The sequence below is a fragment of the Rhea pennata genome, chromosome 1 (genome assembly GCF_028389875.1).
Source record: "Rhea pennata isolate bPtePen1 chromosome 1, bPtePen1.pri, whole genome shotgun sequence".
NCBI lineage: Eukaryota > Metazoa > Chordata > Aves > Rheiformes > Rheidae > Rhea > Rhea pennata.
In genome coordinates this window covers 154862257-154879361 of record NC_084663.1, presented here as the reverse complement: position 1 = coordinate 154879361, position 17105 = coordinate 154862257, and the positions used below count along the sequence as shown (strand labels likewise).

Sequence of the window (17105 nt, the reverse complement as noted above, 5' to 3'; positions counted from 1 at the left end):
TGAAATGGACTGTCTTTCGTTGATATTTCAGCCTCAGGTAGCACATTTGGTTTAGCCATCTTAAGGTGGGAATATATCTTTCTTCTTTCTTTCCTTTTTTTTTCTTTTTTTTTTCTCAGCCCAATCATATTGTGTAAGCTGTTATAGTAGATCAACACATAACACTGTTTATGATGCAAGTTGGATTAACGCAAGTCATAGCATCAATCTGTGATTTGTGGTTCATATTTCTATAACATACACCTGAGCAATTCCATCAACCAGCAGTTTATCTCTCGAATTTGATGTAATTTGAATAATATAATTTGAAGCAACATTTGACTCCAGATAAAGAATTCTTTCAGAGTTCTTCTAATAAGTCTCTGCCTAACGATCCACCAAAGGCACTAACTAATGTGGTTAAATAAGGCTAATACATTTCAGGCCACACTTAATTCCCAGTTAGAAAGGTACATAATTACTACTTTTCAGATGGGCTGAAACCTTCAGCACAAATCTGGAATAAGGTTTCCAACTCAGGTCTCTTGTTGTGAGGTAGCTTAGCTATACTTCCATCCCACTTCATGAGAATTTATGAAGCAGTAAAATTGTATTTATTGGCTTAATAACTCTCACTAAGAGAAACATTTCACTCTGGCATTTTTGAGGAAACAAGTTACCTGGTTTTAGCTTTTATGGTGAAGCTACTTAGATATTGATCATTAATATTGATTTATATTTACCATGAAACATCTTATAGCTAGTTTCAGGCAAAGTAAAAGTGATGATTGCCATGAGATCTAACGGAAAGGCAGGAGATTCTATGAACACATGTAAAAACCAAGCTCTAAAGGTGTAAAGTGTACAGGATAAAAGCATTGACAGAATCCTAGGAATGCATTACTTTATAATACTGTCCAATGAATATATAGCAAGAGTTTTAATGTGAGTTCAGAAATGTTGTTCTCTTTCATAAGAAGCTACTTTTGATTTTGTCTAATTAAAGCTAAATTATAATCATAAATGCTAGTTTAGACTCTTTTCAAGGCACTTTGATGTTTCTTACTTTGTTCATCATACTAGATGACGTTTTGAAGAAATTCACTAGAGAAACTGATTTTCAGTATTTGGACCCTAGAATGGGAGTAAAGCTATTAAAATTCCTCACAGGTGTTTATCATTGTTTTAATGATTGATATTTAGATTAATTGATATCAATGATTTCCTGTTCTACTAATCTTATTATTTTAGAAATCATCTAGCTGAACATCTCCCAAAGACTGTTAAAGTTTATTATTACTAAATGCTTTACTTTCATTCAAATAATTATGCCAGTTGTCAGTTTTGTGGATAGAAGAGACTAGAGCAGTCATAGTTGTCTAAATGTTGCTATCAAAGTACTTTATTTGCACTCTAGCTGAAGTTGGCTCTAGTGATCCAAATATTGGTAATAAAATGTGTTAAGATTATGATTCATTCTGTAACAGGACTTTACATTCATGAGGATGCAAGAATGTTTGTGAACTCTTGGGAGATATATAGTTTTTTCTCTGCTGATGAAAAACATGCTTAGTTAGATGTATTTACTGTAGAAAATCTAGATACTGTCTTCCTTGCTGCTTCATAGAAGGCACTATGTTTGTAATGCCTAGTTCGTAAAGAGTGTCTCTGTTACATGGCCTGAAGATGGGGCTAATGCCAATGTATGTGAGGATTATAGACATTTAAAGAAAGTTAGTATTCAGTTATGCCCTCCATCTGTGTCACCAGGTCAGACAGATTTCTGTTTCAAATATAGCATATAAAATGCATCTAAATCTGTCTGTTCTTAAAACTTGCGTATTCCAGATGTGTAATCTTATACCTAATGAAATTAAACATTGACAGAGAGTAGCAGTGGCAACATTTATTTGGAAAACGATGATATTTTAGGACTCTCATTCAGCAAATTCTTAATATGCATCATCTGATTTATAACATGATCACGAGTGAGATATCAAGCAAAATCCTGCCCAGCCTAAGAAGAAAATCAGAACATAAACCAGAACATGTATTCCTTCCTCCATTGCTGAACTTAGTAGAAGGGTATTGAGAATGTGAGAGAGGCAGAAAGAGAATTCCTGTTCTGTGCATGAACCCCCAGCATAATAGAGTTGTCTTTGTATGTAGAGAGAGGTAGGGAAATCTTTAAAACAGACAAGCAATACAAAACAGCCAATACCATGTGGCATATAATATCATTTTCTGAGGTCTGCCTCAGTCTAGATCATTTCTAGTGTTTCATTAAGTAAATGCTGCTGCTATTTTTTAAAGCATGGAACAAATTTTGCCTTAAAGAGGCAAAATTTATGTGGTATTGATAAGACAGCTATAGATTTTAAGTCTATTAGTGAAAAAAAAAATCCGTCCTTCCTGTCATACCTGCCCTGTCACTCAAAATAAATCCCTGTCAGATAAGAAGCCAGTATTTCTCCCCACTGAGTCCAGCTGCTGTCTATCTGTGCCATTCCCATTTTGGTAAGATGATATTAAAAGAAAAATAGCAGGTTTTCAGCAAGGTGACAGAGATAGCAATGCCACTCAATCTCAGCAAAAATCTGAAAAAAAATCTCAAAAAATCTCTCAAAAATCTGTGTCAGAAGTCTTGGAGACGGATTTGTGTCTGTAGCTGTTCTAGGCAAAGAACATTTGCTACCAGGAGCACCTCAGCCCCACTCTCACGAACATCACCCTTCAAGAGCTGCATTAATGACAACGGGTGTAACCTCTCCCCTGGGAGCAGTGAGGGGTCTAAGCAGGATTCAGAGGGTGATGGCAAATGCTCTCCTGTGAAAGAGCGGTTATATACTTCATCTGATCCTAGAAGTACTCCTCATTAATCAGTGTCACTTCTGCTTTATCCCAACCAGACATAAGCCAACTGGCTTCCTTCCTGGTTACTAGTAGAAGTTGGAGGAAGAGCAAGAAATATTATATCTGGGACAGATTAAAAGGCATGTTAGATCATACTGCCTCAACAGATTCTTCTCACTGCCTTAAACAGGACGGATTACAAAAAAATGACAATGGGAGTGAACTCTAAGGATTTTGTAACCAAAAACCATCCGGGATGAAAAAATAGTGATCAAATAACATCCTGTAGGTTTGTCTGAAATGATCGTTCAGAGCTATAGTAAGGGAATTCTGTTCACTTCTACCAGGAATGACAAATGGGTCAAAAGCAACTCTTGATAAATGCCAGGACAATACATCATCAGACAGGATGTCTAGTATGTATGTGTTGTTCTTAGGAGTTGTCAAGAATTTTTATGTAATTTATTTATAATGCTGTTATTCAGTGTATAAGAACAAAAGGTGTTTCTAGTCTGCATGGAGCATCTTTACAGAGACTTCATTCTGAAGAAGAAAGCAGAACTGCAGACATTTTAAAACACTATCAGTTGAAATACTGCTTTGTAAACCACAAAAATCAAATCAGATGTAGTTCAGATTCACTTCATGTTTTTACTATTCACAGTTATGTACTGGTCTGAGAGATGGCAACATTCTCCAAATACTGGCAAATTGCTGTTTTTTCTAATTTGTATGCTAGGAAGTATGTCAAGCTTGAAAAAAAATCAGCCATAATAATAACACATATCTAATTACTGCTTTATAATTGAATTTTGCCTCCGTTCAAAATACAAAGGAAAGCATCACTTTCTCTTATTTTCTAGATACAAACAGAGCATTACTTACTGAAAACGGAATCTCTGTGTCCAGTATTTTATGATATCTGCTTTATTTTTACATACGAAATATTGAATATCTGAAGCATAAAAAGGAAAAGAGTCAGTGATATTTAGTAAACATAAAAGAATAAAGTAAAACAAGGGGATTCTTCAGAACAAAAAGTCATCTTTTCTAATATTTGTTCTTTTAGACACTGGTGATGTGCCCTTTAATTTGTAAACATAGAATCATTAATGCTTTATTTTGCCTTGGCAATCTCTGCTATGATTAATTTAAGGAAAGTAATTTTGCTAGAATTACTATGATTGACAGCTAGCAAAAAAATGGACCTTTCTTCTGAGAAAAAAAGTAGTATAAGAGAAAAAGAAGAAGACAGAACATTTTGACGTAAATATTTATATTTTCCTTGAGAAAGAGCAAGAGAGACTAATTTGACAAAATAATGGTCATAAAAATGAGCTCGGATGTAAGCAATTCAGCTTCAATTCCATTCATCGAATTAGACAGAGAAGGGGTAAGCTCCTGCATCAGTGTTAAGTAGCAGATGCTCTTAATAGTTGTAAAGTACAATGCAATATTTCAGCCAGCTGTTTTTTAGTGTTGAATAGTCTATGTTTTGCCTTCTTATGAAATAGATTATAGATAAATGAAAAATAATAAGAATGAAAATCTATTTCTAAATTTTAAAATTCTAAGCTATTTTTTCAAAACATCTATAGATAATGTAATAATTCTATTCTTAAATGTTATTTTGAGGTAGTTTGTTGTCAAAATGCTTCATTTTTCTTTATGAAAATTTGACTTTTTTTTGAAACCCCATTATGAAAAAGAGTGTTTACCCATTTCTAATCAAGAACACTTGAAAATGAGGCTTACATTTTTAAACACAAAATTTAAATTGCACTCATGGTTAAAGATGGAGATAGTGATAGATCTTTATGCTTCCTGTTGTAGAAATTCCCTTGGAGGCTAATCGACCTCACGATAACCTCTCCTGCCCAACATAGTCATTCTAGACTGGATTTATTATGCAGCTCTCTCTGTCTGACATTTGCACGTAGAGCCAGTCCTGTGATGATCAGTAATGCATTGAACTACTATGCCTTAGAAATCAAGACAGGCTTCATGGATATGATATCCGTAGAAGGGTCTGCCTGTCCCTGAGGAATGCTCAAAAAGAGCAAAATGTTAGCAGTATTGTTTTTCTTTGTCTTATTGTACTCAATTTTTTATTATTTTATTTTTTGTTTGTTATATGTGAAATTGTTTTCAGGCCTGGATCTTTGCCTAATTAAATGCTTGCAGTTTCAGTGACTATTTTAGAACTATACCAAAGTGCTACACCTTTTTTCATTTACCTCTGTGCCCTGATATACATGTAAATTTTGATATGGGGGAAAGGGGCAATGTGGAACAAAAGCAGGTTTCAAAAACTACAAGCTGCAATTTTATTTGTATGTGTATAAACTCAACAAATACAAAAGCAAATTATATTGGGAAAGAGAAAGAAAAACTCATCTCCTTCAGAAAGTATCCATCTCCTTGTTTGCAAAGCTAAAGGATTTCATTAGGTTTTTTCCTGCTCCAAGAGAGCCACTGGCTATGGTGCAAAATCTTCCATCCTGCTAGTAGATCATTTCACCCTTGGGCAATCCCAGTAGATTCGTAAAGGCAAGCTCCAAAAACTTTTTGATTGTCATCCTTTCTTCAGAACTTCCAAAGCAGGCAAGCAGGTATCCCAAAACATTAATCTCAATCTCTGTAATGAAGTTAGTTTCTCCTCCAAATCTGGATGAGAATTACTAAGTATGAACAGAATAATAAAGCCTCTGTCCCATCCCCATATTCCCGCTCTGAAACCTAGCTGACTACGGTACCCTCATCCTTCCACTAGGCCAAAATAAAAGCCCTTCCCTGAATGCAAACAGTCATACGACAAATTTTTTGCCCTGCCAGCCATTATTCTTTTATAAATACAGAGAAGAAACATCTTCCCTGTGCATGCCCAGACGCTGACTATTCTTTTCCTGGGAAACGTCACCTCTTGTACAGCCCAAGTTCACAACCTCTACTTCAAGCTGGCACGGGGGGCTTTGGCTTAGCAGATTTTATTGATGTGCATTTAGTAGGAGCACATACTCTGACTTTCATAAACTGAATGGGGTAACTAAGTGCAACTACACACCAATTCTGAAACTTCCCTTAGGTGGTATCCCTCACCTGAGTGAGTAGATACCTACACCTTTGGAAACTGGGCCTTAGAGAAGCTAAGTTGGTTTGGTTTCTTTTCCTTCTCTTTCAATTTTAGTTTTAAAAGTGGCTTCTAAAACAATCTCAAGCCCCACTTTTTTACTCACCTTCGATATAATAGGTTGGTGGGTAGAAATGAGGCAGCCAAATAAATACTGTTTGTTACACCATTCTGCAATTTTAATTCTGTTGTGTATATGGTCTGCTTTTGTATTTCATAGCATGTTTTGAAACAGAGGCTGCTTTTGTGCTAGAACAGAAGTAACATTATTAGAAACAATAGCTATATTATTCATTTCCTTGAACTCTTATGATCTATAATATGCTTTGTTCCAGTGATCAGATATTTGAAATTGGGATACTGGATATTTTTGGATTTGAAGAATTCCAAAAGAATACTTTTGAACAGGTAAGTAGCTTTATTTTTCTGATTTTACTGTAACTATCATTTGTCTATTCAGGTTTTGAGTTTTTGCCAAAACAAATTTTTTAATTAGAATAGAAACATACACAGAGGAGAAAATTTACCCTTAAAACATTTTTTTTTCCATTCTGCCTGCCTGGCTCTGAATTAAAATACAGGCTTTGCAGAGTTATTAATCATTTTAAAAGAGTCTAATAAACATGACCATAATCACTTGAAGAAGAGTAGTATCAGCATTGAAAGACATTTTGAGAAAAGTACTTAGTGTTTTCTGGTTTCATGCTTATGCAAGTGATACTTCAACTAGATCAGCAAGTAGGAGGACAGTAGACTGGATTAGAAGTAAGATTAAAAGGTCTTCAAATGCCCCAGAAAAATAAATAGAATAAATAAATAGAATAAAAATGCTACATTATGCTACCTGTGATTACTGACAGATTTGCCTCTATCTGACTTTACAACATATGACTTCTTAAAAAATTGAATTAGATCTGTGGGAAATAAATTAAATTTTAGCTCACTGAATGCTTTAAAATCCTGTTAAAATTAAACATTTTTTGAAAACTACAGAACTATATGCCCATCTTTAAAGTTGATCTCTGAACACCAAAGCTCTTCTGAACTATTTTAGAAAGCATTAGCTGCTTTATACAACCTGCTGAAGGAGCCACGTAAGTTATTGTTAAGTTGTTCATCCTTTGGGTAATGCAGCTGAAGAAAATTAAAGCAGTCGGAGAAAGCTGATGTCACCAGCAGGACCTCTTGCTCTTTGAAATCAGTAGAATGGTAGAAGTCACCCTTTTATCCCATTCAATTCTCTGTCTTATGGGTGGCTCAGCCTAGTGAAACAAAAGTCATGGAGCCACATTAGTTTAGTGTCTTCGGCATGTTGATGTGGCTACTGAATTTCCAGATGTGTGAGAGCCAAGGAAAGTGAACTTACCTCTACTTCTAAGGAACACATAGGCGTACAGTAACATGCTTACACAAGAGTCCCAGTTCTCCTCTCACAAAACTCTTTGGGCTATTAAGATTCTACCTTCCTTGAAAGCTTTGCTGAGCTGAGGCTTATTGATGCATCCCAATATTCACAGTCATGACTGCAAAGGTCTGCGCTGGGTGAAAAAATGAAGTGAAAAATAGAAATCAATTTAACAGACTGAGATAGGAAAAGAAAAAGAGCCTTCCATAAAACCTACTAATAAGGATAAAGTAGCTTTTATACATTTTAAATGTATCTCAGAGGAGAGAGGTGTGTCTTGGAACGTACTGATTATTTTCTTTGACTGTATTCTGCGTTGTTTTTTTGTCATCAGACTCGCATAAGTTCTGTGACTGACCTCATATGAGATACTCTGAATTTCAGTTTCTGGGATAGATCATTTTCTGGTAACTGAGTTCAGAGAATGCTTGAAAAGAAAATAGACTTACAGAGAAATGATTAGAGTAATTTATTTGTTATGATTTATGATTTCTGTGTGGCAATCATGGTAATTTCAAAGTCAGCTTTTTTTTTTTTTTTTTTTTTTTTTTTTTTTTTTTTTTTTTTTGTAAGCAAACGCATTTCAGCAGACACTGACTGTCCTCCAGCCTGGACTGACTGCATTTTCCTTAGTAATATTCAGTGTCATTACCTCAGAAACTACTGAATTTAGTGAATTGCATGAATTTAATGAATTACCAAGTTCATTTTGATATGGACTCTGTAATGTGCTTAACACATGGGATTCCTGAAATGGCATATCAGTGAAGGGAACCTGTTGGTATCTCCACATGGCACAATGTAATCGCGCAGACATGCCCCAAACAGTCTGCACAGAGAAGCTCGAGCTGTCTAGCCGTCTAGCCTAGTTCAGTCTCCTGCCTGCGCTCGTTAACCCTGATGAGAAACAGGCCGACTAGCCCAGATAGGGTTCTCATGCAAAGCGTTGCATAATGTCTGCAAATAATGCCCAGGGTGAAGGCCTGTGATTGAAGAACATTAATATTAAATGGGCCTAAAAGTCAAACAGTGGAGCAGCCATAAAAAATTACTGCCTTTTTCATTGCATTTAGATTAACATCTTGTAAAATGGCATTGCAAAAATAATTTGGAGAAAATGAACCTTTTGTTTCAAAGGTTTTCGTCTTGATATCTGTTTGCCTGCTTTCTTGAAAGAAATTTGCAACTCTTTTCAAGAAAGATTAAGACCCTCTGATTGCCCAAACCTGAGCACTTTCCAAGCAGCTGCTTTGAATCTCTCTGGTCCTTCCAATCAGGTCAGCTGATAGACATGTTAATGTAATAGTTAAAAGAGCAATATGGTACTGAGTCATATGTCAATTTAAGCAATAAATTTAAATAGACTGTGTTTGAAGATGGTTCAAGAACGGAGAGCTGGACAAACTCAGTAGAATAACATGTTCACTCCAGTGAGTGTGTTGGAATGATAAGGCATTAGGGTATTGAAATGTTAAAGGCAAACAAAGAATTAGTCTAGTGATTGTTAATAAACAATGCATAGGAAAGCAGATGTCAAAGAACTAGAAAAGTAAGGTTAATTATCTCTATACCAAGGACTTGATAAATTCTGCAAAGTGATGTAACTGGCAGCTTACATGCAGAATTTTTTTATATATGTCAAAGAAGCATGCATCGTAATTTAAAAGCAACATTAATGAGGTGTTCAATCTTGCATGTGTTTGATGAGGATTAGTAAGTCCTCATTTTATACAACATACATATGTGACACATATTTAAAGAATAGTAACAAAAATAGAACACATTTTTTTCTGAAATAACATAAGTAACTGATCGTATAGAATAAGAGACAATGGGTGGAGTTGTGATTTCTAGTATGAAACTCTTACAGCACAGATTTTAAAACTGCAAAGGCACAGGACTGTTTTTAGAAGCCACAGACTGAGGGAGTCATTGCTCAGGAAAGACTGAAAGCTTTTGAATTAGCAGGACTCAGTGAGTTACTGCTCATCAGCTGATCTACGGTAAATGACTACAGCACACTTTTAGCTCACCCCAATTACAATTTACAATCACTTCTTAGCAGAAATCATTAGCCTGGGAACAGCATTTTCCTAGAGCAGCTGCATACCTGCTGTGCCAGAGCAGATTTGTATACAGACATACTGGAGCATGGTTAGAAGTGAGCAGAGATTTATCTTTCCTATTCTGTAAAAAAAATGGCCCCAATCTTGTGATCATTTCAGGAAATATGAGTGAACTACCAAAAATAGCAACAGCAGTTTTCAATGTTTTCCTAGGCTTCTTCATTGAGGGGCTACCTTCACTTACAGTTCAGTTTGCGCTCCTTTAAAAAAATAGAAAAAAATCCACTTTTGTTCTGGTAGAGTTTAAAACTAGGTTAGTCCTTGCTCATGGTCCTGCACAGTTCACCCTCAAAAAACCTAGCCAGGGTCAAGATCCCTTTGTGCTGGTATGTGCTTTGCCCACATGAGCACACAACACAAACGAAGAGAACCTGCAACAACTGAACACAGGCTGGCAGTAAGCAGGAGGGAAGGCTGAGGAAGTTGTCTGTGCCATTTTTGCTAAGCCGTTTCTAAGAAGACACTGTTGTATCAGAAGAACCACTTCTTTGCCTTGCATGGGGTCGGAGGAATGGACCTCTGTGGTTGCCGAGGGTTGGGAAGAACAGTGATGAGATTAAGTGAAATGGACTCCAGTACAGTCTTTCCTCTCTGCTGGCTATTTTGAGTGGTAAACTGAAATAATACTTAGCTCTTGGTAAATAATGTATGTAGCTCTTGCATGGTATTTTGCCTCTGTGGACCTTTTAAGCTTTGCAGAAGAACATACCTCTTGTAACTTCCTTTTCATAGGAAATAGAGGTGATTTATCTGAAACAGAACTGCGGGTCACTGAAAGAGCCAAGTGTCTCTTTACTCCCACTCAACCATTAAACAATATGCAGTGTTACTTGTGTGATGCAGCGGAGGGCTGGGAGAAGCGTGGCTCCTGGGGCCGCTCTTTGCAGCCCTTCTCAAAGGCTTTCCTGACACAGGAGTCCGCTTGTCCCGATACCGCAGAGCATCACCTGCTCCGCTCAGGACTTGGGAGTCTCTAAGGTGAAGCAAGGGGGCTTGCACAGCCTAGCTGCATTCACAGGAATTTCCCTCTATACTTTTTACCAGGCATGGTAAATTTTGACTTCTGAATGGATTATTTCTTTAACCCTGTTGAGGTGGCATTTAATTTTGTCGTGGGAGTTTCCCTAGCCAATAACGCATATTCTTGATTACATCGCATTGCTGTAGTCACAACACTGGTTCTAACTGTCCAAGTGTAAGATGTTAGTGCCTCTTACGTAGACAGGTGGATATGAATAGGTAAAAGTTACGTGGCTTTAATTTTCTGCTGTCGTAGCGGTCTCAATGATCATGGATGTGAGGTCATATACACAAGTTCTCATTTGTTCCTGGACCCAATTCCTGGAGAGCTTATACCGTGACTGGCTTTGGTTATGGTGTTTCCTTGTTCCCTCACAATCTTTTTGGTCTTTTTTCTGCACATATTTTTTTCATTGGGTAGGACACCGTTATCATCTGTCAGGTTTTCCAGTAAGCCACTGGAAAGCCAATTTTACTCATTGTTAGAGCTGGATATGTCAACATTTTATCATATACCTAATACTGAAATGCTTTAATTTTTCTTCTTTGTTTTGTAGTAGATACCTTTTAGCTGTCAATAAAATCAGTTACTTAAAATATGTATTCCCACCTAGATTCAGTTTGTGATTGGTAAAATACTGCACAAGGGCAATTATTAATTGCTATGTTACTTTTTCATAGCAACATCCTTTTACATCATACAATACTTTCTTGCTGGCCAGTATGAAATATTGAATTACTGGCATTCAGAACTATTTAAGAATCTTTAATTCCAAATTCTTTCAAGGAAAGACTGTTACTACCATGTTTGTGTATGGGTTTAATGTTGTTGTTGTTGTTATACATTCAAAATCAGGTTCAAGAATTTCCATTTTGAATTGAATTATAGTCATTATGGAGAGCTTTACAGTTGATAAGCTTTTCAAAATAAAATTGTAATACAGTGTTGGGTTCTATTTTCTGAATGTGGGAAACAAAGATCAGCTAATTGAAAATGACACCAGAGACAACTCAAATTCCTAGCAAATAAAATTCTGCCAGAGAGGCAGGACTTTGAATTGGTGTTGGAGCTGCACCAGGTGAGAGAATAAGTCAGTATTAGGTCCTGATGCCCTGAAAAAGACAAAGGAAGAAATGTGATGGTTTTAGGTTTTATTATACATTCATTGAAAATATTCTGAGTGGCAGTCTATGTAAAAGATTTGGAAATCTACTGACACATACAGACAAAGGAAAAACTTTTTAATTCTTTTTTCCTTAAGGTGGTAGATAGAAGGGGGAACAGTAGCCAAAATGCTTCTGAGAAATCAGTGATTATCTACATTAGGTTTTAAATTATTTTCTGTATCCAACATCGGTAAATAAAAGATGGTTCTGCCTTCCATTGTCTCAGAATTATATTTTTGAGAAAAGCTAGAGCACGTCCTAGCAAATTAAACCTGGCTTTGGAGTTTCATCATCTTAGCCCATAGCACACAGCTTGATAGATATGACAGCTGTAAGCTTTACTTGATGCTCTGAATACACATCTCTAGAGAGAGCTAATCCTTCGGCATGACCAAAGGATGTGCGCTCCAGAGGATGTTTATATCCATCATTCCCTCAATGGGTTGACAGTCACTGAGTTTTCTTTTAAGAAATTCAAATTTATTTTGCTATGCCTTATGCCTATATATTTGTATGTATAAATGAGTGTGTGTATATGTACATATATGTGTGTATATATAAAGTGAAGAGCAGGGAATCAGGAAATTTCAATTTTTGAAAGGTGCTTGATTGTCTTTGGAATATAGTATCGTTTTGGTCTCCTATCTAAATTTGGATTTACAGTTTTAAAGTTGACCAGTACTAACCAGTCAAATGTATTTGTAAAAAAAGGCGCTAGGACAAGTTCAAGCTAAAAATATCTAATGCAATGAATACCTAAAGATTTTATCAAATGCCATTATATTTTTTTACAAAGTTCAACAGCAACAAAAATTGCTACTTTACAATTAGTTTGTTTAAATATCTGAGCAAGAAGTAGATCCATTTTTTGTTTTCTAATGATATTCTAAAAGTACTTTTCAATGAAGAGTCTAACACAGACCACGTATGTGGTTTTTTACCTACAAATGATAGAAGAATTAGAGGATTTCTTACAGAGGGACAAGTTGGTAAGAAGAATGTGAATGATAGCTTAACAGTGGTGATTAACGACAAGAAACACTACAGGTAATGTTGGGTAACTCTGCAAAATGAAGCAAATAAACAATGCCTAAAAGTACTCCCACAACATCTATTTTAGGTAGAGATTTTGTTGTGTTTTCTTTTATTACTGCTACTTTTCCCTCCATTTTTCTTTGATGCAATTGTGCATGTTTAAAAAATGTGTTTTTTTGAACTTTTCATTTCTTTGTGTGTAGATAGAAAATATAGCATTGTTTTACATAGTATTTCATATGACAGAGCAAAAAACCCCACTGGGTTAGAAAGCTAGCTTAGTTCATTTTCATCCCGTTTCTACATTTCAACCGTTTTAACTATATCATTTTGAAGCGTTCTTTTTATCACCTTTTCCCAGCGTGCTGCATAAAGCACACTGAAATGGGGAAAGACGCAAGCTGAGTGTCTTGCTTTTCAACAGTCCCTGGCTGGTCTCCTGCTTCTCGTGCTGCAGAGCTGTTGCTCACAACCGCTGCTAGCTAGAGCAGCTCTCGAGCAGCTTGCAGTCTGTCTAAGCACTCGAGCTTGCTTTCTGAGCTGGTTCGCAGAGCCTTCTTGTCGTGAGGGCAAGTCTGCTGATCTGAGTGACGCTGTTGCTTACATCGCTAGAAAGCGTACCGCTGTATGCCATAATATGCCAATCAGTAAAATTTACAAATGCTTTTTGCCTCTACTAGTCCAGCGTGTTCCCTGTGAGTGTGTTAACAAAATAATATGTCTTTTACCATTGGCAGTTGAAGCCAGTGTTGTTTATCAGGTCTTTTTTAAGATATGACTAAGACATTCTTACCCTCCAGCTCAAATTACATAGTTTAATAATTTTGCTGCACAGTCAGATCTTCAAGTGCATTTATTCTGCTTATACAATTTTTTAGGGGAATTGCACAGGATAAAAAATAAACTTGATTCTGTAGCAATTTTTTCAGCTTCTCTAATGGTAAAATATAATTGTGTAAAATAAAATGACATGATGCTCTAAAGAACCCTTGTAAATGAAGGTGTAAACAGCATAAATTAATTTAAAGCTTTACCTATCCTGTGAAATATAAGCTTGTGACCTCATATCTATCTTATAAAATAATGTTAAGCTTCTGAAAAGATTTTGTAATTAGAAATAGAATTTGGACAGTGATCAGTATTTTGGCAGGCAGAAACTTTAAAAAGCTATCTCTTTGCTTACATAATAAATCACACATAAGTCATTTTTATGCTTTTATAGTTAATTGAATGAGATAACAGAATTTGAGAAATCCTATTTTTAAAAATCTGGTTTTATTTAAGGTTCTCTTTTGTCTGTACTTTCCTGCATTGGTAAAGACACTCAATTAATAACAGACATTTGGTTATAAAATTCTGTGCTGTTTTTCTTGCTGTTATTCACACTAGCCTATTTCATTATACGGCAAATGCAAGTAGACTGTATTAGCATGAGGTGTTAATGGAAAATTCAGGCCACTGTTATACATTACTTGGTTCTTTTCCCTCATGTGAATGTTAAGCCATGTACTTTTATGATGGATCTGAATATTTCATATTTTCTAATATGACTTTCTGGTGGAATTGCTTTTACATACTTTATTCATGGAAGATATCGTTTATGGCCAAAACAAATATGTGAACAGTTTAATCTGAAAACAGACTGTATGCAATCATTCCTTACATCATTGTTCATATATCAGTTCTTCCAAACCTTTAAGAGTTTCTATTTTCTTAACTTCCTATTGTTTCTTATGTAACATTTGAAGAGATTTTAAAATTTTCCACTGAATTTTCTGCTTCAAATTAAACAAACCAGTTAAAAATTTTATTCCGCACAATTACTGAATATTTACTTTTTCAGGTTGATGTTTTTTATAGAGGTAAGAAAAGTCCCAAAATAAAGCTGATACAGCCTCTACCTATTTTTAATTGAAAATCAGATTCCTGCAAACTATTTGATTTGCAATAGAGGCATTGTGTAGATAATTTGGAGATTTTATTAAAAAAAAAATAGAAGTTGATATTGCAAATATTTCTACTGTCATCCCCAAATCACATAATGTATCTGAGGACAAAAGCACCTGGAGACATTAAATGCTATTGAAGCATTTTGTGGGAGTTGCATTTCAGCTGTCTTTTGCACCCATTCCTCCTGCAGCAAATTAAAGGCTTGACCTTTAACTTCCATATGCTCCATTGCTGTAAAAGTCCCTCTGTGCCTCACTGTATTTCAGAAGCTGAGGGTGGGGTGCATTACTGGAGGTGTTATATCAGGCAGCAGGGCCCCTAAAAGGAGAATGAAAGCAAAAGGCACTATAATTCTCATAAGGCACTCAATAGTCATATTATTATTTCTTGTCGACCTTTCCTTAGAATATTGAAGGCAGGAAGACTATCTAGCTCAGTTGTTTTAGAAGACATATTTGGACAAGATAGAGTGAGTTCTTCAGAGACCATTTTAGACTTGAGTGATGTTATATGCGGAAGCAGAATTTGAATGTCTTTGTTAGTATTGAACTAACTGAATAATTACCATCCTAATCAAATACGTAGTTGTTTTTCTAAAACACATTGTGACTGTGTAGTTTTCCTGAGTATAAACTGCAGAAGAATATTAAGTGAACCAATTTATATGTAGTGTTACTCCATTTCAATCAATAGAATTAGTGTGACTTTACACTGTATTTGATAATTCTGGTAGAAATTGGCATGTATGAAATTCTTACGTGGAATTCAGAATGATCTATACAGATGGAAAACTGTTTCTTCCCAATTTAATAATAATGGTTGTTACAGTGTAAATTTCTCTAGGGTCTTCCTAATCTGTGGTTTACTGAGAGATAACATAGTGCAGATTGGCATTTCATCAAATTCAGTATTAGACATGCAGTAAACCCTGTACTGATGAATTATCCAGTAAACTTCTAATACTCATTTTTTCTTCCTTTTACAATAGCTATGTGTCAACATGACCAATGAGAAGATACACCAGTATATCAATGAAGTGCTTTTCCTACAAGAGCAGGCCGAATGTGTACAAGAGGGAGTCACCATGGAAACAGTGTATTCTCCTGGTAACCATACTGCAGCCTTGGATTTTTTCTTTCAGGTAGTTTTTCAGATCCATTTCACACCATGCATATTTATGCACATACTCTGCGTGTTAGACTAATAAAAACTTGTGCCTGCATTTTCTGATTTATGAATCTGTCAAGAAGGTTATGGGTCCAAAGAGGCCACAGAGAGGGGCCATCATAACTGCCCGTTGCACGAGGACTAATAGAGATTTGTAACAGTCCTGCGTAGAAGATGTAACCAAAGCTCCTTGCCTGTACTGGTCCACACGTAGGACCTGTGTGTCATTCCATGCCCTTCAGCCCCTGTTGTAAGCTTGACTGTCTCTTCTGTGCCTAGAGCTAGTTTTTGGAATACAACTTCTAAAAAAGAAATAGCCTAAGCAGCTTCCTAAAAGATCAACAATAACTACCATTTTAGGCAAATGAAATATTATTCCCTATATATCTTGCAGAATTATCTGATGTACATAGATTTGGAGACTTAGCAGCATACTTTAACCATTTTTTCATTTTTTTCCCCTCAAAGGCAATATACTGTTTTAGTAAACAATATAATATTGTTTACTAAATTACAAGCAAACAACTGGAATTCTATTGCTCCTAAAAACAGAAAATCTATTTTTCATTTCAGAAGCCGTCAGGCTTTTTGTCAATGCTGGATGAAGAAAGCCAATCTGTTTGGTCAATGGAACAGAGTCTTTCTAAACGCATTCAGTCTTACCTGGATACATCAGAAACAAATACAGTATATTCCTCCACAAGAGATGGCAATGGCAACCTTGCCCCAAAGGATCAGAGCTCGACTTTCACTATTATGCATTATGCTGGGCGGGTAAGTTGTTTGAATGTTTGGCTGTGCATAGTTAACAAACAAGGTTAGACAAAGTCCTACCAAGTCCCTCCAGCTTTTGGTTGTAAATGTGATATTTACCTAATCACGTGAGAATTTTTTGTGAAAGGCATGTGAAAACAGCAGGTGCTTCAGTATGGCAACTAATCCCTAGACTACTTTACAGAAGCAGAGAAAGTAACGGTAAGGCTAGTAAGTGGGAAGTTGGTCAGCTGTGATGAAGTGTTTTGATGAGAGTGCCTATTACAGTTCTGAAACAAATGTCACAGCTTTCCTGCTCCTTATCGTGACAGATAATTAGAGCAGACTTCTCTTCACATGGCTTTCAACATAGCAAATGCAAAGGGGTTATCCAGCATGCTGCTGAAATATCAGTTTAGATTCAGAAGGGAGTTTTTGATATGCTCACTAAGACAAGGATATCATAAAAAATGACTCTAACCTATGTTGCTAAAGATGTTTGACGGGACAACACAATTTC

At 35.9% G+C, this 17105-nt stretch overlaps 1 protein-coding gene across 1 annotated transcript in view; it reads left to right on the top strand.

The window, feature by feature from the left end:
* Positions 1-17105, top strand: part of MYO16 (myosin XVI) — a 278529-nt gene that overhangs the window by 162818 nt on the left and 98606 nt on the right. The window contains exons 20-22 of the mRNA XM_062575533.1: positions 6298-6370; positions 15654-15806; positions 16406-16606. Of these exons, the coding sequence (XP_062431517.1) occupies positions 6298-6370; positions 15654-15806; positions 16406-16606 (427 nt within the window). The remainder of the gene's footprint in view (positions 1-6297; positions 6371-15653; positions 15807-16405; positions 16607-17105) is intronic.